This window comes from Haliotis asinina, chromosome 5 (assembly GCF_037392515.1).
Source record: "Haliotis asinina isolate JCU_RB_2024 chromosome 5, JCU_Hal_asi_v2, whole genome shotgun sequence".
NCBI lineage: Eukaryota > Metazoa > Mollusca > Gastropoda > Lepetellida > Haliotidae > Haliotis > Haliotis asinina.
The window spans coordinates 67,783,346-67,807,499 of record NC_090284.1 but is presented as its reverse complement, the minus strand read 5'-3'; the positions used below and the strand labels follow the sequence as shown (position 1 = coordinate 67,807,499).

At 38.8% G+C, this 24,154-nt stretch overlaps 1 protein-coding gene across 5 annotated transcripts in view; it reads right to left on the bottom strand.

Moving 5' to 3' along the window:
* Positions 1-24,154, bottom strand: part of LOC137285116 (protein FAM13A-like) — a 73,945-nt gene that overhangs the window by 2,258 nt on the left and 47,533 nt on the right. For 3 of the 5 annotated variants that reach the window (XM_067817335.1, XM_067817330.1, XM_067817333.1), the window contains 25 exons: positions 18,318-18,522; positions 17,483-17,692; positions 16,920-17,094; positions 16,656-16,779; positions 15,779-15,874; positions 14,771-14,952; positions 14,024-14,074; positions 13,618-13,727; positions 13,260-13,305; positions 12,895-13,057; positions 12,497-12,540; positions 11,783-11,837; positions 11,027-11,447; positions 10,339-10,471; positions 7,366-7,446; positions 4,675-4,740; positions 3,857-3,909; positions 3,682-3,740; positions 3,208-3,289; positions 2,604-2,782; positions 2,119-2,202; positions 1,735-1,818; positions 1,396-1,479; positions 616-836; positions 96-197 (listed from right to left, as the gene is read on the bottom strand). In XM_067817335.1, coding sequence (XP_067673436.1) covers positions 96-197; positions 616-836; positions 1,396-1,479; positions 1,735-1,818; positions 2,119-2,202; positions 2,604-2,782; positions 3,208-3,289; positions 3,682-3,740; positions 3,857-3,909; positions 4,675-4,740; positions 7,366-7,446; positions 10,339-10,471; positions 11,027-11,447; positions 11,783-11,837; positions 12,497-12,540; positions 12,895-13,057; positions 13,260-13,305; positions 13,618-13,727; positions 14,024-14,074; positions 14,771-14,952; positions 15,779-15,874; positions 16,656-16,779; positions 16,920-17,094; positions 17,483-17,692; positions 18,318-18,486 — 3,074 coding nt within the window. In that variant the 5' untranslated portion in view covers positions 18,487-18,522. The remainder of the gene's footprint in view (positions 1-95; positions 198-615; positions 837-1,395; positions 1,480-1,734; positions 1,819-2,118; positions 2,203-2,603; positions 2,783-3,207; positions 3,290-3,681; positions 3,741-3,856; positions 3,910-4,674; positions 4,741-7,365; positions 7,447-10,338; positions 10,472-11,026; positions 11,448-11,782; positions 11,838-12,496; positions 12,541-12,894; positions 13,058-13,259; positions 13,306-13,617; positions 13,728-14,023; positions 14,075-14,770; positions 14,953-15,778; positions 15,875-16,655; positions 16,780-16,919; positions 17,095-17,482; positions 17,693-18,317; positions 18,523-24,154) is intronic. The other 2 variants (XM_067817334.1, XM_067817336.1) reach the window with 1 other exon arrangement.

Sequence of the window (24,154 nt, the reverse complement as noted above, 5' to 3'; positions counted from 1 at the left end):
AAGCTCCATTAGTACCTTCATCTTCCACACTGATGAACGTAACTGTGCTTGTGGTCTATGTACACAATACTGCACGGTTGGCATAGATCACTTACCTCCCTTGCTGAGTGAGAAAGTCATCCTCAAATGTCCGCAAAACTTTCCGTAATCTCTTTTTCTCTATTTTTGCTCTCTGAACTTCATCCTGCAGTTCGGGTCTACAACAAAATAATACAAAGTATATTCTCACATCTCTGCAGAGAATATTTTCCCATCATTGTACAAATGATGAACACAGTGAGTTTGGTTTTACACTAAACAATATTTAAACTATATAGCAGCAGTCTGCAAATAATCGAACTTTGACCAGACAATACAAGGATTAACAGCATGAATCTATGCAATTGGGATTTGATGACATGTGTCAATCTAGTCAGCATACCTGACCTGTTAGTCTCCTTGGTTACTGACGATCAATTCTAAATTAGGTCTTCATGGGTCAACACAAAATGTTGTTCTCTCTACGTAAATTGCATGCTGACAGTCTTTCGTATTTGACTTTTACAGCTATGACATATGGCGCAATTACATGGCAGTCAAATATGACTAATACATATATATCTGTCATCTCCTTACACGGACAAATCATTGACATTGAACTCAGTCGTTTGTGGGTCATCTTCATCCTCAGAGTCACTCTTTTTATTGGCAGTGGACAGCTTGTTTTTGTTGTAGCCTACATGTCGGCCTGTCTCACGCAGTATGGAGAAGTCACGTGTTACGGCAAATTCCATTGTTCCAAGATCACCAATCTCATCTGAGTCAGGGCTGCCTGTTGGCACTCGAATAACATTTCTCTGTAATGAAAGAAGTCACCACTGTGTAAATCATGAGAAGGTCTCCTTGTCCTAATATATCTGAAAATGTAAGTAATATGCAAAGTTAGACAAAATTAAAAATCTGTAAAATCTTTAAGGGTGTTATTGCAGGTAATTCAATTTTTAATTTATAATGTCTGATAAGAGAGGTTAGTTCTAACATGCTCAAAAGAGGATTTGAACAATGGAAGGTTAACACAGATTTGTTTACACAGGAGGAAAGTCTGTAGTTGTCACAGGGGGACACAATAGTGTTGTGGTGCAACCCTGCATTATACTACCAACTGTATCACTGCATATTTCATGCCCAGCTGATCATGGCAGCAAAGGCAAGTAAGTCAGAACAATCAGTCACAAAGCACAAGACCACATTCTCTCCTCATTGTATGATGCCTTATACCTTCCACATATTTGCATACAATTAAATCATGGATTCAGACTTCAAAACTAGATATCTGAAAATGTATCCATAGTTTTTTACAGCTTTCAATGAATATTCTAGCATAACATCATTCATGCAGCAATGTGAAGAACTTACAAACTTGGAGGTGGATGTTGTTGTTGAACTAATCTGCATAGGCTGATCTTCAGGCACAGTCTCCAGATCTATGGTATTGCGAGGCTGGAGAAGAAACACAATGGACCTCAAGTACTCTGTAAAACAGTGACTGACACCATAGTAAGCCATCCAAATAAAGAAGCTTTACCATCCCACTCCTCTCTAGCCATACAAGTCTTATCCCCCTTTATAGCACCAGACACTGACTACTCTTCTAAGTTAGTTCTAATTCGCTATATCCCCATTATCACACCAGTATCGAGTACTTTCCACTCTGGTGGGCATTATCCCCAACATAAATATCATACAACTACTCACTGAAGTGGGTTTGGCCAGGAGCCTCTTGATAGATCGGTACCGGTCATACAGGGGACGCATCAGATCTTTCTCATTTTTGGAACTCTTAAAACAAAATATCCAAATGACATAAGTTCCGGGATATCTAGTAGGGCATCAACAGCAAAGCATCAGAGATCATCTAAATACAGAACACTTTTATGGATAACACGTGTAATGTTTCAGGATTCATCTTGCCTTCACTTGATGAAGGGGCTGAAGTAGCCCTGAGATGTGGTAAAAAATACAGGAAGAAGTCATTTTCCATATTACAGTCTCATGACTTCATGTTTTTCAACTCTTTTAAAAGCCTATAAAATATTTCATGTTTAGAAAACCCTTGTTGTAATGTTAATGCCAACCCACCGGCCGACCATGGATGCTCTCAAAATGAAGTAAGGCCTTCTGGACAGCCAGCTTTTCTTCTAGCACCTGTTCATAGCTCATCATCTGCAAAACATTTCAATATCATAATCTTCTCCATCACATTTCACATTTCTACCTACTAATCATGTTCATGAAATCCTTCTAACAATGCTTGGTGTTGATGTATATTTTTACAAAGAAAAAAAACATCCCATTGTCTTCTTCTTATGTTCATGTAATCAGATTCTTGTTTGCTTACAAGGTGACACATACTGAAATGATACTGGGTTATCTAATGACATCTAATGTTATTACAATGGGACAACCCATTGCTTTCTCTGCCTCTTTTCATCAGCAAGAGCACCTGTCACCAGTTGAAGATACCTCTCAACGATGTCCTGGAAGTATCAGCTGTATGTAGCGTGGACATTTATTGACAGATCAGTGTCACACGTAAATTCAATATATAATAGTAAGGGGCTCACAGAGATTTCCCTTGGCCGCTTCATCTCACGTCTCTTTTCTTGCAGATTTTTCAGGATGATATCAAGGGTGCCTTCAATCGATGGTGGCATTGTCTGAATGATATCGCCACGTTCCCCGGATGATGAAGCCCCACTTCCGTGACGACTTCGACTTCCTATCTCAGCCTCTTCTTTTAATTCTACAAATAAACACATACCAGTAAATACTACCCCAAAATAATCTCACCCATGTAGAACACTAGCAAATATACAATCAAAATGGTTGAAATGAATCATAAGCTAGGGTTAACTTCAGTTTATTCCAGAAAATTGCAAGCTTCAACAAAGCAAGACAACTGCAAGCATCTTTTATATGGCTATGCAGACTGTTGGTATTCACTACACAACACTATTTAGGAAGTGGTTAAACACATCATGTGATATTTAGGATTACTCAGAAAAGAATATTCTTGCACCTCAAGCTGAGTCATCTGGCATTTGACCCCACAATCCCAGCATTTGAACCCAAAATCTCAATCAGGCACCTAATCACCAGCACAGTAAGTCAGCCATCTAACCCACTCAGCCACTGATGGTGTAAATGTTAAAAAGTGTGTGTGCATACTTTTCAGTTCCTTCCTTGCTCGAGATAACTCTGTCATGTATTTCTTCACCTCTGTGTGAGCAGCCTTGTCATGATGGGATGGCTGAAAGAGGAGTGTGAATGTCTTAGGATATGATGAATCATTTTCATTTTCACTATTTTCTGAAAGGATCAGAGGAGACATCTCTTTCAGGAGAAAAGCAAGTAGTTACACAACATGTTAAAGGTAAACAACATGTTAGAGATTTAAAAAATCTGAAAAAGAGAACAAAGGGTGTATTTCAACAGGAAATGTAATTAGTCCTTCCAGAATTTTACTTGTCTTGGGCTTTCCTGGTTTGCACTTTTCTATTATAATGAAGCCCAGATGCTCAAATCCTTCCAGTGATCGCATTTTGTAAGGAAAAGTAAATAGTAAATAGTAAACAAAAATAGCAAGCGATATCTGCTGCAATTCTTGCCATGTACAAGGGAGGCAAAGGAAAAATATCTCACCCTGTAGCCATGTTCCTTCTCAAAATTCTCATCAAATATTTTGATTCTTTTCTTCAACACTGAAATAAAAAAAACCACAAACACATAAAAACAAAGCATCTTTTCTGACAAGTGACGAAAACCCCAAATATCTTAAATTTTTTATTCATACATATCGAGGGTGTCCACTACTTACATTGGATTCTCTTTGTAAGTTGTCTGAGCTTCTGACTTGACTCATCATCAGGTCTGAAAAAATAACATTGAAAAACAAAATCAACAATCAACATTAATATACACCTGTTTGTCAAACTGTCTGTAGGTTTGTGAGTTCACACACCAATCAGGAATATTACATGTACATGACCGTGGCCTCAACATGCTGTTGACTGATAACATGAGCATTGATACTGTAAATGTTGCCAAATGAGATACCCATGTTTCTTGTGTCGGTCCCACCCTTAGGATAATGAACATACCAATGTTTCTTGTGCCGGTCCCACCCTAAGGATTGTGAACATACCAATGTTTCTTGTGTCGGTCCCACCCTGAGGATAGTGAACATACCAATGTTTCTTGTGTCGGTCCCACCCTGAGGATAGTGAACATACCAATGTTTCTTGTGCCGGTCCCACCCTAAGGATTGTGAACATACCAATGTTTCTTGTGTCGGTCCCACCCTAAGGATTGTGAACATACCAATGTTTCTTGTGTCGGTCCCACCCTAAGGATTGTGAACATACCAATGTTTCTTGTGCCGGTCCCACCCCAAGGATAGTGACCATACCAATGTTTCTTGTGCCGGTCCCACCCTAAGGATTGTGAACATACCAATGTTTCTTGTGTCGGTCCCACCCTGAGGATGGTGAATATACCCTCGTTTCTTGTACTGACCACACCCCAAGGATAGTACACATATCCATGTTTCTTGTGCTGATCCCACCACTAAGGATAGTTAACATGAACATACCCATCTTTCTTGTACCAATCCCACCCTGAGGATAGTGAACATACCCGTGTTTCTTGTACTGATCTTGCTCCACCGGGGGTGATGGGGGGATGTCTGTGTTGATGGCCACACTGGAACAATGCAGAAAAAATATTATAAAATGACATGAGAGAAAAAATATCAACCTTTACAATTTAGTTTGAATAATTATGTACACTGGGAAAATACATTGTCTTCCAATCTAAAATGATAAACCAAGAATGTCCAATCTAAAATGATAAACCAAGAATGTAGTTGGGTGAAAACCTTACTGATTTAATGCATTCATATATATAAACATTGTGACCTTATGTACATAAGCATTAGCCGTACTGGAGAGGAATGATCTTGCCTGACCACAGCACCCTGCTAAGGACCATCCACCAGTGAAACAGCACTGTACATGCAGTGAAGCCAATTCAAGTGTACATACATCTTACCAATGTGCACACCAAGACCTGGCAAGTCAACATGCATGGCCTCTACCATCACACCAACACCTACTGCCCAGGATAATACAATTATAATCAAATCTGGCCTAAAATTGTCAATATCAGTCCTGAAATTCCTAATATTTTAACAAGAAAGTCGATGTTATTCTAAAAGTCTAATTTAGGTACAATTAGGCTCATTTTTCAATTCTAAATTCCCTGTTTGTCTTAACTTTCTATTTCAATGATATATTATGTTTTCAAATGAGAGAATAGTGATAGAATGTAAACCTCAGTTCAGTCTATACAGCTGTTATACAGTATGAAAGTAAACACTTGATAGCAAAGCGTATTTGATTAATTTCTAGATGCTATGACAGCCAACAGAGAAGATGGAGAAAAGCCTGATCATAATACATGTATATGAATGTCAAATCCATACAAGAACAGTGTCACATGCATTAATGGGTGACAGTGACCAAGATGCCATGTGGGACAACTTCAGGTTCAAATTTGTAAAGCTTCCAAACAGATACAGCTTTTAGAAAGTAGAACAAAACACAAAACACACAGGATGAGTGAGTGACTGAGTTTTATGCCACACTCAGCAATATTTCAGTTATTTGGCGGCGGTCTGTAAATAATCAAGTCTGGACCAGATAATCCAGTGATAGACACCTTTGATCTGTGCGAATGGGAACCAATGACATATCAATCAAGTTAGCAAGCCTGACCACCTGATCCCAATAGTCGCCTCTTACGATAAGCATACCAACAAGATGAGAATATGGACACACACGTTTTTCAGCACATTATTAAACAATTTGCATTGTTTTGTTTTCGTACCACCAGAAAAAAACCCAGCTTGACATAAGTGTAACCTGTAGATAAGCAGACCCCCTTCAATAACTGCTTTTCTTGGTCCTCAAAATCTGCCTCATCTAAGGTCATGTATGATATCCATAACCCTACATAAATTCATTGTTGCTTCCTGATTCGGCGCCAGTACTAATGCAGAAATGCCTGTTAATTCTGGTCCTGGTATTTATGATCACACTTTGACTTCTGTTTCAAAAACAGGGAAAAGTTTGTCGATGTGTATTCTGATATGTAGTAATCATATTGTACAAGCCGGGCAAGCACGAGCCAATGCAAACAACATGTAAACTTACACCATAGACATGTCACACTATCATAAGTGCTTAGCTATTTAGCTGCTAGTTCCATGTTGATTAAGTACTTGTCACAGCAGGAAAATTCCTTTTCACATAAAAGCATTTAAATGTGTCTTTCATTATGAGAAGGTTGTCTTCTAAACAAGGCACCAAATGTATATGTTGTGAAAGTGCTGTTTAGTGTCAGAGCATTGATTATAATCAAACACGCAGCAGTCAAAGTGTTATTTGTGAAATCACACTATGAAATTCAACAAAACTGTAGCACAGTGCTAGTTGTTACATGAAGATGCTGCACTAAAACTGTCTTTGTACATGAACTATTATTATGAACTAAATCATACAGAGTATTGCATTCTACAGGAACAAGATGTGACAATCTGATAATTGATCAGTCTAATATGACAAGCCAAATATAATAACCAAGCGATTGTATCAATCTAAGAATATTGACCAGTCAGTGAAAAGACAGCACAGGTGCTAAAGACAAAGCATGTTGTAGAGGTAGTGCTTGGAGGGCAGTACAGCACAAGCTGACCACTTCAACAATTGGGTTTTTTGACAAATCTACTGCTATGAAATGCCTTGCTTTAGTTAAAATATTCATATCATGGTGACAGGTAGATCTATTCATTGTTCCTTGAAAGAATAAATGTTTTCAGTGAAAAGAATATTTATGATTTGCTCTTAAGGCCAGAGCAATTTTAATTTTTGTCTCTAGAAAACCTCAAGGCAGGAAATGAAAAAGTATAAAAATAATATCACAAGTCTACATTTTTGGCCAATAGAAACATTAGGATGCTATTTTTTTATGTGGGAAAATTTGATTTTTATGCTTATTCTTGAAAAAAAATAGACCGGCAGATCCATAATACAAGAAAAAAAAATTGGTCTGGCCAAAAGTTTGCAAAAACAACTACATACTTATGTCCCATATTTAAGATTTGAGTCATTCATAAAAATCTGGAGAATTACCAAAACATGAAAACTACATTAAGAATTTCTGTTAGAAGACTACAGAGAAAGTTGTTTGATGAGGCCATAAAATCCCCCAAACTGCTCCAAATTAGGATTGAAGTGGTCAGCTGTCCACCTCAGAGTCAGTCATCACCTCTCATCTGGGAAGGACATTCTGGCGCTGGGAGAAGGAGGCGCTTCGTTTTTAGCGTCCTCTTCGTCGCTAGATGCCCAGCTGTTCAATCATAGAAGCATGGAATACACAGGTCTATATCTACAGCAGTGAAACATGGATAGCTGGTGCTAGTTCCAGTGACCAGTAGAGAGGAAACACACTCATGAATTTCAACTTCTTCCAAGTGACATTTTAGTGCAGATACCTGATACCAGCACAGAAAGTGTCAAGTGCTGATATCTGGACTGAAATGTCATGTCTAAATCCAATCGAATACTGTCTCCATTGATAAAACAGTTTCTTCATTGAAGATACACTACTTAATTAAATATATATCCTCTGGCAAAACACACTGCGTGCTGTGTTGGCACTCAAGAAGAAAATACTAGTCAATACAAATCATGACATGAATCACCCTTAAATTTCTTTCAAGAGTGTTTCAGTAAGTTCATGAGTTCATGAGAAAATTTTGTAGCCGGTCCTGCTTGAATGACTCAAACATGTTCAAAACAGTACAGGGAAAGATATGCCATGTATATAATTTAGGTCTGTCTTTGTGAAAATAAAGAGTGTCCAAACATTTTGATAACCCAACTAAACATAAGCCATCACAATGATTACCATTAGAAATTATTATTAAATAAACCCGCAAACCTGTAAACCTGAGAGCTAGATTTCCTGTACACTACCATGACCGCGTTAATAGGTCAGCTTCAATTGTCCTGGACTGCTAAACTAACCCCAAATAATCTGTGCATCGTCTAAAATAAGATACCCTGTTCTGTGTACTGGCACTCAAAAGGCTATACCCATGTTAAGCTGTGAGATTTAGAGTGCCACCAATACACAGTTTGATGGGGTGCATAACTAGGTTTTGACCATTTGAGTTGGTAACATTTCCTATTAAATGAATCATTGTGATTAGAGCACAGTGAAGACATTCCATCGGAGCTTTTTCAATATTTACTCTTGTCATGGGATGGAAAGCAAATGTGATCCCTGTATTTACAATTTTTTGCACATATTTTCTTTTGTTCCTGTTTTCGGATACATTTTGGAACAAACCATTAGCACTGAGAACTGGTTCAGGACTCGGCCTTGAACCTGTCAGTTAATTAGAACTAACCATTGCAGGATTTTCACTTGTTCAAAACACAATTTAGCAGATGGAAGTGTTTACAGAGTATGCAAACTCATGATCTCTTTCTTCTTTACCTGTTCATTAGTCAGCATTACATCATACTATCATAAATAAAAAAATATACAAATATGAATTATTTATGAAACATTAACAGAAAATATTTATTAACTGTCAATAACAGAATGTTAATGTCATAGTACTTGGTTTCTTAAACTAATATGTACCATTTGTTCAGGTAAGAATGCCAACCTGAAAGAACATTATTAAACAATACGCTTGTTTGAAGTTCAATGTACAAACATCATGCAAAGATACACATGAGTGGGTGACACCCATTCATCATGACCTTGGAAACTTAATTTGTCCTAAAGAAGCACCTCAAGACAATCTTGACGTACCTGGGTATATCACATAATTGCATATTACTTTCCACATCACCCAGAAGAATTCAATATGAAATTAATTTACCACAATCCATTCCTTTCACACCAGATTATACACTGTCAGTCACACGACTAGGACTTAGATGTTACCACACAGCCTCTATCTTCGCTTCATCTAGCCAAGTATGAACGGCATGCATAACAGTACCACGATGTGGATGCTGAGGAAACTGGGCAGCTCTGTATGGTGCTGATGTAGCAAAACAACAAACTGAGCCAGTGAGTTTGTCTAGTTTTATGCCACTTTTAGCAATATTCCAGCAATATCACAGACTGGGACACCAGAAATGGGTTTCACACATTGTACCCAATGCTTTGACCACTTGGCTCATCTGTAAGCAATCAGTGGGTATTCATCTGTATTCTGCACCCCAAACTTAAATTCACACAGCAAGTCCATCCCTGGCTACCTTCATAATCCAGGCTAGGCAAGCCATTATACTGTAAATCATTACATTAATGCTTAACCAAATCACTACGATTTTGGACCCTTGGCTTCATATGTGTCAATGAAATTTATTTAAAATTATGCAAATATACCTTTGAACTCATAGCAAATTGCACTACCTTTGAACACATACCAAAACTGCACTATCTTGGAACTCATGACTGCTTTGCAATTGCTTACACAAACACTGTACATGTATAATTTGGTTGAACAATACCATCATAAACATAGTTTAACGATATGTGAATATCGTTATGTGAATCCAATTGTTCAATGGAACCAAAGGCAGAAATTTGAAGATAAGGCAGCACATTCTGACAAGATCATCTGACAAAGTAATGTTTGTAACTGCTTGATGAACTTGTGAAAACAAATTGTCAACATCTGAGGCCAGCCGAGGTAAGAGGCACCAAATCAGTTACATTGTTTATTGTGAGCATTGTTATCATACTTCCCTCCGTATGTAAAAATAGTTGTCAATGTCAAAATAAAGACACACTACTCTATTTATCAGTGTGAGAGGTTCTCCAACTTTTCCAAAAAATTCATAAAGGAATTGATTTCATGATTTATTCAACAGGAAGAAAATTAGCAACGTCAGCATGAACAGATTCCACAAACTATACTCATATACCTAATTTCTTAACTTGTTAATTGATATCTTTCAGTGGCACCTTTCATACTGTTATGTAACAATAATTCATATCAATGAAGGAAAACAGGGTTTTATAACAGTGCATGCAAGTGTTAGCATAACCGAACCCAAACAAATCCTAACAGCAAAGCAATGGGTGAAACCTTTGCATGCCAGTAGCATGACTGAAAATGTTACTCCAATGACCAGACCCAGTACCAAACAATGCTGAAAGCTACAGGGGATTTATCGTGATGCACCAACAATGTCTGTTCATGGAACTCACCCATTTTTCTTTTTAAGTTTCACTGATCTGGGTGAGACGATGACAGCGTTTTCTAGATCTTCTGCAGGGTCCTGGGGCACTGGTTTCCTCATCATATAGATGGCTGACTGGGTGGCTCTGGCAGGGATCGGGTCTGGAATGGAAACCGCTGAAGTAATGGTTATCTCCCAAACATCATGGTAGAAACAGTTGTAATGAAAGGTATATCTCAAATATCATGGTAGAAACAGCTGTAGTGAAAGGTATATCCTAGATATCACCAGAAACAGTTCATTCCAACTGTAAATACATCATAGGATATGTTTGCGGTGAAAAACCTCTATCTTTCCTAAACATTTTACACATAAATGCCATTCTTTACTTTTAGCTTGATAACGGCGTAAGAATCAAAATTCATATGTTGTTATATGAAGTAGTAGCCATAAAGTTGTATGTTTCATAAATGCCATCCTTGATTGTCAGTCTTACCATTGAAGAAGTGAACAAATGAAATAGCCTGAAACATTTATAATAGTCTCGAGTGAGGGAGAAAGCGAGTTGAATCCATCTTTTAGCAGTAGGGCAAAGTGCAATTTGAACTATCACAGCCAAGGAAAAGACTCAATCTGCAGTGCCTTGGTCAAATAGGGGACTGGCATCCCCACTACCCGTAGTATTAATAATAATAACTGTTCCCCAATCAACTCACCTGAGCTGTCAACATGTTCATGCAGGATGGTGAGATCAAGCGGTGGGACAAAGGGCTTCCTGACATTGACCGGTGAGTGGTCAGGAGAGTTGACCTGACTCGGCTTCAGCTGCTTGTCCAGGTGGATGTCTAGGAATGCTATCCTTGACTTCAGCTGGTTGTTGTGATTCATGTCTTCATCTTCGTCTGACGAGGAGTTGGCCTGCTGACGTGGCTTCAGAGGCTGCTTCCTGGGCACAGGCATGGGACGAGGTCGGGGATCCACAGCTTGAGTCTGTCGGGGAGGTTCATCAACTTTTGGCTCTTTATCCTGTAACAGCTCCCCAATCTGTGCATCGAGGCTCTCAAGGTCATGTCCTTCCAGACTGCGGCGGAACTTCCTGCTTGGTGAACGTCTTGGAGGTCCAACTGGTTTCTTGAACTGAAACGTTCCAGTATACATTAATTTAAATATTTGGCCAGTGAAACATGTGTTGATGGTCCGTTATCAACACTGCACTACTTCAGCTGCAGAGATATTTGCAGACTGGACTATGGATTTAGACAATTTTAGTCACTAGCATCCTGAGCATTGAGCTTTGTAACTCACATACGAAGACAAGCATGAACCAAGTCACAGATTCTGAAGATGCAATCCCATTGGTTGCTGAAGAGCAATTCTAAGATGTCATAATTACTGAAACACTTAAATACTTGAACAGTATGTATACACTGGCATAGATCAGATGGACAGTTTCTACAAAAAGTAGGACTTACTGAAGAGAGGACTTGCGTATCTCTGTCAACACCCATGTCCGAGCTATCAGAATCCCTGAAACATCATCACAAGGAAAACCAACATAACCGTAAGTAGACAATGCTGTCTAACAGTGACCTAAATATCACCTTGATATTACATGCATCATTATCTTACCTCTCACATAAAAGTTGGTTTCTGATTGGCAACGCACTCTTCTATTATTTTCAATGTACCCCACTTACAAGCGAGATACATGGCAATGTACCCCACTGCAAATGGCAACTCATTCGGTACTTTGTGGTAGTACCTCTGTAACTCTAATAAAATTTAATCATGCATGATGCACAGAAAATACCGATATTTTGTGAATGCTGATTGATGGAAGGGAGATAACTAAATCTGTTTTTCTTGTGTCATCTGCAAAATCTGGCGATGAGTACAAAAAGATTTGCCTTGCATTCCATAAATAAATTTTGACAAAACATTCAAATGTAGTCTCTGTGAATATAACATGGGGAATTACACTGCAGGGACTTTACTAGACAATACCTTCAGGAAAAAAAATGTAAGATGCAAGATTCAAATAGTTTGATTCACACATGTTGGCTGAAGTGTACAATCTGATACCCAAGCTTCAAACAGTCTAAATTAATATAAAGGTGTTTAGTAAGACGAATACGTTGTTCACGTCCTTGTGACCAGTGAACAACTTATACAAGACCACACAGTACCTCTCTGGAGATTCTTCCTGATCCAGCTCAGTCGACTTGGGGGCCTGTGAACGAAACAGAATAACCCTCAGCATAATGATCAGTAGCACAAGTGACAAATACCAAGAACATTATACTTGGACTATTTATTGTTTGATGTTCAGCATATCCCAGGTGTATGACTGTCAATAATCAACTCTGAACCTGACAATTTGATGATTGATATGGTGAGCAATGATCCACTTCATCATGGGTAAGATGGCAGTCAATGAACCAATCAACAAGCCTAACCACTTAACCTGTTACGACTGCAATAGATTGGTAGGTAGCAATTCTCACCTGGAATACCAGCTGGTCTTCTGGTACTAACAGTAACTGAGTGAACATGTCAGCAATATCGCAGTTGTTTCTTTATTTACCTTGGAAATGATGATGCTCTTGTTTTCAAAGAAGTCAAACGCTGCTGATGTTGGCCTCTGTTTGCCCGGACGTGTCTGGGATCCGTTGACTTCATCCTCTTTAATATGGGCCTCAAACACAGAGATTCTATCCTTCACAGCTGGCACCGGCTCACTATCAGATCTGTGTGTTACAAGGTAAGAGTACTCTGGGCTGTTGTACATCAATGTATAAGTATGTACATTTAATACATATCAGTTCTTTTAACTTCAAGAAGACTATCAACTCAGTTTGTCATCATGCTGCTCGGAAGTTTGGAATGGAGGCTACATACACAGTGCATATTGGGGATTAGAGTCACTGACCAGTCATCTCTAGAACTAACCTCTCAGAATTGTCACTGTTCAAAGATGCCACATTGCCATCAGAGCCTGAAAGAAAAGGTCAGTAATATTTACAAGGAATACATTGTTGTACTACGACTTTTTCAAACAAAAAATTAAAACAATCTTCCTAAATTTCTGACATCACAGACAGGGACAGATTGGGAGAGAGAGGAAGATATATATTGGTGGCATTGGTGAGGGTGGGGGTTGGTTGGCATGTGTGTGTGTATGTGAGTTTGTGAGGGTGTGTCCGTCATGGTGTGTGCAAGCATGCATGTTCTGACATGGCTGTTGCCATGCAAGGCTCCTTCAAGGCTATCACCTCCTTCCTGCTATTAACCACAAGTGTGGTATTACCTGTGGAGCCGCTGGTGCTGTGTGAGTTGACCTCCTTCTCAGGGCTGACACTGAGACGGTCTCCAAAGATGTGCTGCACGATGCTCTGACTGATAGTCTTCTCCACCAGCCTGCAAGAGTAACACATTAATCATGAAACCTTCATCACAGAACAGGCAGACAAACAAATCAGGAAAACAAGATTGGGACACACAGAAGTATTTTTTACATCCTTAACATCATATGCAGACTTCAGAAATCTGTGGATTTACTACCCACTGAGCTTCAATACTCTGTACATACAAACCACTGTCATATATTCCAATATTTTATTAGATAACAAGAAATAATGTTTCCAGTGAGGGATTGAGTTTATATTCATCTTCACATCAGCAATATTTCAGGTGTGACCAGAAATGTTACTTACTCATGAGTCCGAGCTGTCACAACAGGAGATTCAATAATGCTATGACCCTCACTGAAAGACAAGACAAAAGACACTTTCACATATACATGAAAGTACTTTGTACTTTGAGAGGCATTTCTTACAAGTTGAGAAAGTTCTGATGAGAAAGCAAATTTGAAAAGAGAGTACAATAATACTTACAAAAGCATTGCTATTATATAAAAAAACACAGTTAGTTCTCTGTGCCATAAAGTAGAACTATTATTCCATTTAGAGCATGAGGATGCAAACAAGACCATTCATCAAATATTTCAATCACTGGCCCACATATAATACATTTCAAATCTCTTTCGTTGTGACATATTGATACATTTTATATGAATTTACATTTTCTCAGTAAAGAGCTTCGTTGATCAACACAGCACAACTGTGACTTATATATGATGAACAGACACCAAACAAATTTATGTATTATGTGTCCAGTGAACACAGCAACAACAAGGTAAGTTTGATTGTGGTCAGCATTTTCACATTTTTTGTAGGAGATGTAAGTGAGATGATGGGAGCTTATACTTCAAGCTGATTTCACTCATATAGTGGTATACACTCACATGTGTACCTCAGCCTGACAGGACTAATGATAGTGTTATAGTGCTAGCCCACTGCATACCACAGAATGACCTGTGTACCTTGCTCAGCGGGTCCTACAGTATTTGTATCAATCCGTAAAGCAAAGACAGTATTAAGAAGTTACAACTGTCGGTATACCTGTCTGTGATGAAGGGTGAAGCACTTCTGTCAGGGTAATCCTCAGCATCATGGACATATGGCCCTTGTATACCGGACAGGAGAGGTCGACCTCCTGATGGGGGGATGATGGGGGACCTGTCACTGAGGTCCATGTCCTCCATCTCCTGGTACTGACTGCTGTCATAGCTCTTCATACTAGTCTGTAAAACAGGGATACCAATGACACTCCACAACCAAAGATTCTTTCTACATAGTTCCTGATGACTGCCTACATGTAGGATATCCAAAGTTTGGATTCTAACCCTTCATCAAAAGGAACACAACAGCAAAGTTTCAGCAACCCAACCACCCATGCTCCCATAATGATGTATCATTTTTGGAATTTGAACTGGGCATACCAGCGTTCACTATACCTGTCTGCATGATCACCTTGGATGCCTGACTGGGACAGGTTGTTTTCAACACAGACTGCCAGATTCGAAAATTTACCTGCCTGACAATTGGGTTAAAATTTAGACATGTATATGAAGATATTTTGTGGGCATATGAGTTTTGGTCAAGGCTGGCAAGATTTGCATCTAACCAGCTCAACTGTGTGGCTGAAACTTTGGTGAGTTTCATACCGAAGGCATACCACACAACTTCAAGACCAATCCGTAAGTAATCTTTCTTAGCACCCTCATATATGACGCAACACTTACAGAAAGGCCATAATATCTTGAAGGGCAGGGTTAGAATTTTGGCCTTCAGTAACCTATGCCCGTTGTAAGAAGTGACAAACGGAATAGGGTGGACAGGTTTGCTGACTTGGTAACACATCATCAGTTACAAATTGCACAGATCAATGCTCATGCTTTTGATCACTGGACTGTCAAGTTCAGACCTGATTATTTACAGACCGCCGCTAAATAGCTGGAATACTGCTGAGTGCAGCGTAAAACTAAACTCACTCTGATTCAATTTATTAGATATTCACACTGTCCTCTTCCCTTGTACTAACATACTTATTAATGTTAATATGCCTACATTTCTAGGGGAAGACAAGTTAAGAGAATCATCAGCAGATGCAGAGATCTTGGGAGGAGGCGGCCGAGGTGGAGCTGACATCTTGTACCGCTTCTCCTGGAACACAATTGCCAGGCGTTAAAAAGTCAGTTTTCACTTTGGGCAATCAAATAATGGTTTGGGGACAATCAAATAATGGTATCTTATTTGTCAGTGGGCTACCAGATAATTTCCATGTATACTTTCAAGCGTCAGATAAACTTGGATGTAATTTCATATCTGCTCTAAATGTACCTATTAAATTTCACAATGATAATAAAGTACTGTTATCTTTCTTTACTTTTTATCACTTTTCGATAAAGTCCAGCAAACATTAACACCAAATATCATGTTGATTTATTCTTTCATAATTACATCATGATTATATATATATATGTCATAAAATCAGGGTAAGTGGAAAATAATTCAGGACTTTCTTCGAGTCACTTGGCCTGTGGCAAGTGGCATTTAAAACATTTGAACCCCTGAATGGTGTGTGAGCTACAGCCAAAACACAGTATCACATAGGTAACTTAAATTTCCTAGCAACACATTCTTGCATATCCCTACAAGTTTTGTCTGTTGAGACTGGATAAGTGTTTTCTAGGTATTACATGCAGTCATATATCCATAAATACAAACCCAAGACATGAAAACACTGACGCTTGAATCTATTCAATTCAAATGACTGCATGGCACTTATCAAAGTTCATTGAACCTATCTTTTTACCCTTGACATACTTGATTACAGACTTTACACAGATATCTGTCCCAGTTCACAGACGAACCTCCTCAGTATTGAGATAAGGTAGACCTCTGACTGGCTAACATGTTACGATGAAACAATGTATGTACGTACCCATGAGGCAATAGGAGTATCTTCATATGGCTGCTTAAAGATTGTGTTGTACTCTGTGATTAATTTGAACACAATCTGGTTTGTGGTACCTTGGTTGCGTAGCCCCGAGATTCCATCACCACACCTGAAATGAGGAAACAGACATCTTAGAGCATATTGAAAACATCGTCTTTAAGAAGTATCCATTCATTCACATACTGACCTCACTTCCAGTAACATCTGTTTGTTTGGTAGTAAGAAAATGAGCTTCAGTATAAAACTTACTTGAAAAGGTTTGGTCCAAACACAATGGCAAGTGCCATAGGGGACATTTTGTTGTCTTTCTCATGGTGCGTTACAACCACCAGGAACTGGCACAGGAACTTGAGAAGGTTGTAGTTCTCAGTGGGCAGCTCATTCAGCTTCTCCTTCAGATGCTGGACAATACGATCCTTGTTGCCTGGTGAGATGCATTTGAGTGAGTAAGGTTTTGTGACACTTTCAGCAACATCCTGATGATTTGACAACCAGGAACACTGAAAACTGGCTTCACTGTCAGAATCAAACTAAAGTGTTCAACATAACAAGTGGCTGCTGTAATCACTTAGCTACTCCACCATCCTGATATGTGTGGGTACAAAATGGCAACAACCATAGCTGCACAAGACTGTACAACAGAGGCCGGATTACATTACAGCCTTTAAAAGATTTCCTTAAAAATACCGAGACAGATAACAAATTATGGGATTCATATCCTAACACCAACACTAGCATCCTATCCCCTTTTAGTTCCAACTGTCACCTCCAAACAAACATGGAAGACACTAAGACAAACATGACAGCATTACCTTCTTGTATGTCCACAAACTCCTGTGTCATGTGCAGAGGTATGACAGTGTCAGGAAGTTCCCGCAGAAACAACTTTAACAGACCAGCCACAGCCATCACATCACAGTCTTCCTCAATGTCTGTGTCCCAGTGCTGGTCAAATGAGTACCGCAGCTTCTCCAGGACGCGAGCGTTTCCATTGACACGGAAAATACCCTCCTGGTCCATACCTAAACAGAAATAGGAGTCACTGTGTCTAAAATGTATAGATCGGATTGTTAATTAGTTAATGGTAGCAGACTTTAAATATTCAAGTGTGGTCCAGACAATCAGACAATCTTAAATAAGGTTCAATGGCTTCAAGAATGCTAAAAATTGACAAAACCATCAGCAGTCAATCTACCAGGTCGCCTCTGACAACGTGCATTGGTTGTTGGCGGCAGATTCTAATCTGGAACCCCTACAGACCATCATGAGCACGGACTGCCTCTTGAAAGTTGTTCTACTCAAGGAATTCTAATGCTGTTCCCCTATTAAAAATGGTCCCCTAGGCTATTACCAATTTCCACATCAAACATTCTTCTTCTTAAAGAAATTTTGGTTATATAGCTGTCTTACATTGTATCAGTGAGTGAGGTAGTGAGTTAAAATTTTACATCACAGGAGCGCAACTGTAGCCGTATCACTGGACAACAGTCATTGGTAATTTATTGACAAGGCCCTTGACATTATATCTGTGTACAAATAACGTCTATACTATCACATACACTTGGTGATGAAAGTTATAAAACTGAAGGCACGCAAGACCATTTTTCTGACCTAAATTTTCAGGTGGACAGATAAGACATATCTTACCATATCTGGAGATAAAGTCACATGTCTTCTTCACAATGGAAGGAACAAGACAGTTCGGAGACCTCTTGACGAGAACCTCCAGCGGGGCACCAAATGTCTTGTTGACATTGTTGCTTGGAGCCAGCTTTCTCCGGGATGCTGGACTCAGAAGTTTCTTGACACGATCCATCGGGACACCAGTTGCATCGGGCCCCTTTGGAGTTACCTGCAACATCAATACAAACACGTGTCACTTGTTTCATACTACACAATAATACACACAAACAACATTCACCACCATATGCAATATTTTAAGTACAGTTAATGGAAAATAACCACCCATGGAAATGGAGATAAAAATCCTTTAACAATTTGACTACTCCACCACTATTAATGCACTGTATACCTAAAGCACTGTATTTGATAGTACTGACTGGGCTTGTTGACGCTGCCATGATCAGCGTGACATGTGTGTCACATGTCTGAGGAAAACCTAAGTAATGCATGACTCACGGTTACAATGCTGAAAAACATGACCACTAGTGTGCTGCTAACAACCCTAGAAACAAAAATGTGGGGAAAACCAGGATTCAAACTTGCAGCCTTATGTTCAAGAGATGCTAATCTGTACATACACTGTGATGCCTCAGATGACTGGGCCCACTGTATTCAGGATGTACGAATCACAGTGCTACTATAGATAAAATGTGTATATTTCTGGAGTGACAGCCTACCCTGTCCAGAAAGGATTGCAGTTGCAGATCAATGTACATGAAGCTTGCTCTATCAATTAATGTAAGCAAAAGATGACACAGAACAGTCACATATATCGTTCAGCTCACAAGGACAACAATGACAAAGCTAAAACTTGTGACAGCATGTATGCATCTAGAACAAACACTGGTCAGAGATAGTGGCTGACACATTCATGAAGAAGAAACAAGTACATGTGCATGAACAGGTAATGAAATATGTTGAGTGAAAGCAACTTTGAACAATTCAACCTGCATGAAAATTGCTGTGAAACTGGCAGAAAAACGATCTTATATACTTTTCACCAACACAAATTCTGCAAGTCAATGCACTCAGAAACAATGCCTTGGTTGTAGAATGATGTTTAAATAAATGATGAGATCAGTTTGAAGTTTCACTTTAACCATAGACTGATAGCCATGCTAAAGGTCAGAGCAACAGATAGTTTATAAAATGAACATGTTTTAAAGAAGATGAAACGTTTTACATTAAAGTGATGAACACAATAAAAAGGACCCCATAGGCATTTTTCTTCAGCAGTGGAAATGCAGGCTTGCCTCATTTACTAGACTTGTGTGATTCCTTTTTGGACATATTTGTTTCACTGGGTTTGTATGACAAAGATAGTCTTGACGATTTTCTGAATACCATTTTATTTCATGCTCAGTCTTATTAGAATGTTTTTAGTATTCAAACCTCTGTCATGCATAGCTGTATACATGACAGACTTACTTTTCGTGCTATCATGCAGGAAAAGTGAAATTTCTTCTGATTTTGAACTTTTGTAATTCAAAGTCAGAAAGAAAATACTTGTATAAAAACCTGATTAACTTTTGATGCAGTGATGATGGAAAAATGTCACTGGTTTTGGCCTTTTGAACTACTTTCATTAAACATGAGTATAACAGACAAATACTGCTTTCAAACTACACAAACATGGCAAGGCAAGTTAATAATTATCATAGGCTTTAGTCATACAAAAGTATTCCAGAATCAACAGCTTGCCTGCTGGGAAATTTGGTTTCCACATAAAATGTCAAGCATGTAATGTTTGCTTTCACTGAACTGTTTGCTTATTTACTTGGTACTGCTAAACGCTATGATTATCTTCTGTCAATATTTTTAGGTCACACAACCACTGACTCTGCACAGGAGAAACAGCCACATATCATCACTATCAACAGACAGGTCCTTCAACCAACTCCCATGTTTGAGAGCTGACGCTAGCGTTGATTCTGGACCAAGGTTGGTGACCTAGGTGGGTCTGGACAGAGGGTGGTGACCTAGGTGGGTCTGGAGACCTAGATGGGTTTTGACTGATGGAAATGACTAACGTTTGTCGTCTGGAGAGAGGGAGGTGGCCTAGGTGGGTCTGGACTGAGGGTGGTGAGCTAGGTGGGTCTGGAGAAAGGGTTGGTTGGTTGGGGCTGATAGCAATGACCTATGTGTTGGGTCTGGAGAGATGGAGGTGACCTCGGGTCTTGGGAGAGGGTGGTGACCTGGGCCTTGATTTTCAAAGATCTCTTAGCGCTAAGATAGTCATAAGTTATTGTTAGTGTATGGCACTTATGAATATCATAGCGCTAAGAGACTTTGAAACTCTAGCCCCTGGTCTGGCCTCAGAATGGAGACCTAGGTGGGTCTGGCCTGAGGGTTTGACCAAGATTCATCTGGTCATACAATGGGAACCTAAGAGCACCTTCACGAAAACCATGTACCTAGAAGGACACTTGTTTAGGACCATTAGCTGGACAATACTGCTGAGTTCATCACTGTGTGACAATATAGCTAGTCAACATAAAAACCACAATTACTAAACTGTCCGACACCAACCCTTCTCGGTTCATATAACATACTACTTATGTTTCCTTAGTCATTAAGAATTTGATTGATTGATTGATTGATTGATTGACTGATTGATTGATTGATTGATTTTAAACCGCACTCAGTAATATTCCAGCTATATGGCACTGGTCTGTAAATAATCGAGTCTGGACCAGACAATCCAGTGAACGACAACATGAGGATCGATCTATGCAATTGGGAACTGATGACATGTGTCAACCAAGTCAGCGACTCTGACCACCCGATCATGTTAGTCACCTCTTACAACAAACACAGTCGCCTTTTGTGGCAGGTTGACGACCCTAACATTGCCAAGTAAAGTATGAAAAGTATGAATATTCCTCACCATATAAACTACTACACTTGCTATAATTCATGTGGTTGCAATTTCAACCATAAGAAAAGATTTGGCACTTGTAGCAACGTTAAGATAAAAAGTAATCAAAAGCATAAACTAAAATGACAATGTTGTCATCTTAACCACAAAGAACATAAAAATCGACTTCTAAAAGTCCCAGCTGTATTGAAAGTTATTACTGACCTTGCACTTCAGTATGCAGAATCAAGGAATGTTTTTAAATGATTTAGCAACATTGGAGCAAGATGGGAACGAGGAATTGGTATCACATAATTTTATTTACCCTTCTGGTGTACCATACCCAGAGCTTTCACACAGAGTCTGGATGCCATAACCAATAGGTCCACATCCGTGCTCCAGTAAACAGAGAACATACTGGCTACACAAATAGTATGAGTATGGTTTTCTGCTGTTCATTTCAATACTTAGCTTTCAGCCATTTTATCCATGTGAGGAAACAAACCCAGATATTTGGTGTGATGAGTAAACACTTTAACCATATGGCCACCCAATCACCCTGAGAAAAAAATTATATAAATGTGGTATTACATGAAATCACTACTTGAAAACACACACACACAAAAACATTTTAAGTATTTCAAAAACAACTGAGAGATTTTGTCCATATTCCTTTTTCGAACCTTAGCGAGTTCAATTCCAAATTATCAAATATGCATGTTAACATGAACAACAACCTGCGAATTAACTTAAAATGGAAAAAAATTCAGAAAGTTAGAAGTTGTCAGCACCATATTTCATTCTTTTAAAAACACCTTTACCTCCTGTTCAAATTGTTGACAAATGAGAAAACAATGAGGTTAATAGACCTGACATTTGATGAACCTCATCTTATCAAGGACAACAGGATGCTAGCTCCAAGCTTTCTATATAAAAATATAGCTTTTGAAAAACACATTCACCTTTATCCTACGATAGCTGTTCAGGAGGGGAGCACAGGCCAAAATCTTGTCGGGTATAATGAACTTCATAATGTTAGTGGTCAGCAGAGGAAGCAGTCCGAATGTCAAACAGTGTCTAATATATCCTACTGTTGTTGTTGTTACATAACCAACAACTACTCACTTCTCACCAGACGCACAGTGAGGAAGCCCTCCTTGACATCAGATACACTGGCCGTTAATAACAAGCTCACAATTAACTTCCTACAAGTCTTTTTTTAAAACTGATGGGAGTTGAAACAACATCTTGGGACAGGAAGGCCAGCTCTTGAGGGTGAGTAGGCCTGGAGAAGTTGGGGTCAGATGAAAGGGGCTGGAATGAAGCAAATGGGTGGCAGACAAGGGCGGAGATGGATCTGGGGTAGGGCTGAGTTGTAGGGACCATGAGATAAACGGGGTAGGAGGGGCAAGGAAGATAAGTGATGTGTGTGCTCTCTGAGCTTCACAGGTTACTGAACAATGGTTACAAGAAGGGTTAACAGATCATGTGTTTCATAACATCAGTTCCATGACATCAGCCGTGTCATTTCAGCAGTACAACCTAAATTTCATCAGTCTATTCACGAGACAATTTCACAACTCCATTGAAACACAAATTCTCGTAACTCCATAACTAATCACGCTTTTTCATCACTAATTTCTAAGGGAATATAAACATCCATTGACTAAAACAAGTTCTGAAGGCAGTCTACCTGATTAGTCAGCAATGAACAAGTGCCTCAGTTTGTCTTTCAGGACATATTTATCATTACCTAAATCATGAATATCTGTTCAATGTCTTAATTCTGCTCACCTGACTTTTTTTATGCCAGGTCTCAACATTTTTCTTTATTTTCCCATTGAAAGTAAGACTTAGCTAAACCAATGAAACTTGTACCTTAGTACAAAACCAGATGGTATCTGGTATAAAAAGAAATATTTACATGTGACAAAAGTATATCTGCCAGCTTATTAGACATGGTTTGATGACTAACACTCATAAATAACTCATTAGACACAAGACTTCAGTTGCATATGAATAATTCAAAAAGAATTCATGTGGACAGATAACATACACAGGCAGACTGATGTATTATTTACACATATTATAATCCCAATACTAGCAAACATTAACAGGAACTTAGGAAAACTAAATATAGCAGTTTACACATTCAAACATGCAAAATTCTTTTTACAAATCAGTTGAAATCCCAAAGCAGCCCAAACCACTTGACGTAGCTCATTTGCAGCCTATGATCCAGACAATAGGCTCATTACCAAGGGTGTGCTGGGAAGGATAAGTGGATTAGCCCGATTAAGGGATTAGTGGGGACGTCAAGAGATTAAGGCTTCCTTTGTCTAATGGGGAGAACGTTTGCAGACTTCTCTTGTATGTGTATGCTTACTTCAAAGGCCCAACAGAAAGGGGGATATGTTAAGCCAATGGATTCACCATATGTTATTACTTATGGAGGATGGTTCAGTAAATAAACTTTAAATCGAACACTGCCTCTGGCATTCTACACCGTTTCATGGCTGTTGTGGATACTGAGCGTGTGGAGCTGTTTTTCATGTCAAACTTAAAGCATAAGTATTTCCTGTAAATCTTTTGGTCGTTCTCACCACTTGAAATAATTAATGCACAAATAATCTTGGACTAAAATTACACTATTATTGTACCACATTTAGACATAAGGTTTTTCCATGATAATAATAAATCAGTTTCACACAAGTTACTTAAATCATTTGAAATACTTTACTTGCATAACAAGATATCTGTACTGCCTGATTTCTCACACAATTTAAAAAAAAATATATCATTGATATTGGGAAGCTAAGTTTTTCTGAAACCTAAGTTTCTATTTGTTAAATAAATCTGTTTCCATTCTGTTTAAATTAATTCTGAATATTTGCTGGTCTTATTTTCATTTTAAACAATTAACCGAGTTTTGGGCAATTTTAAA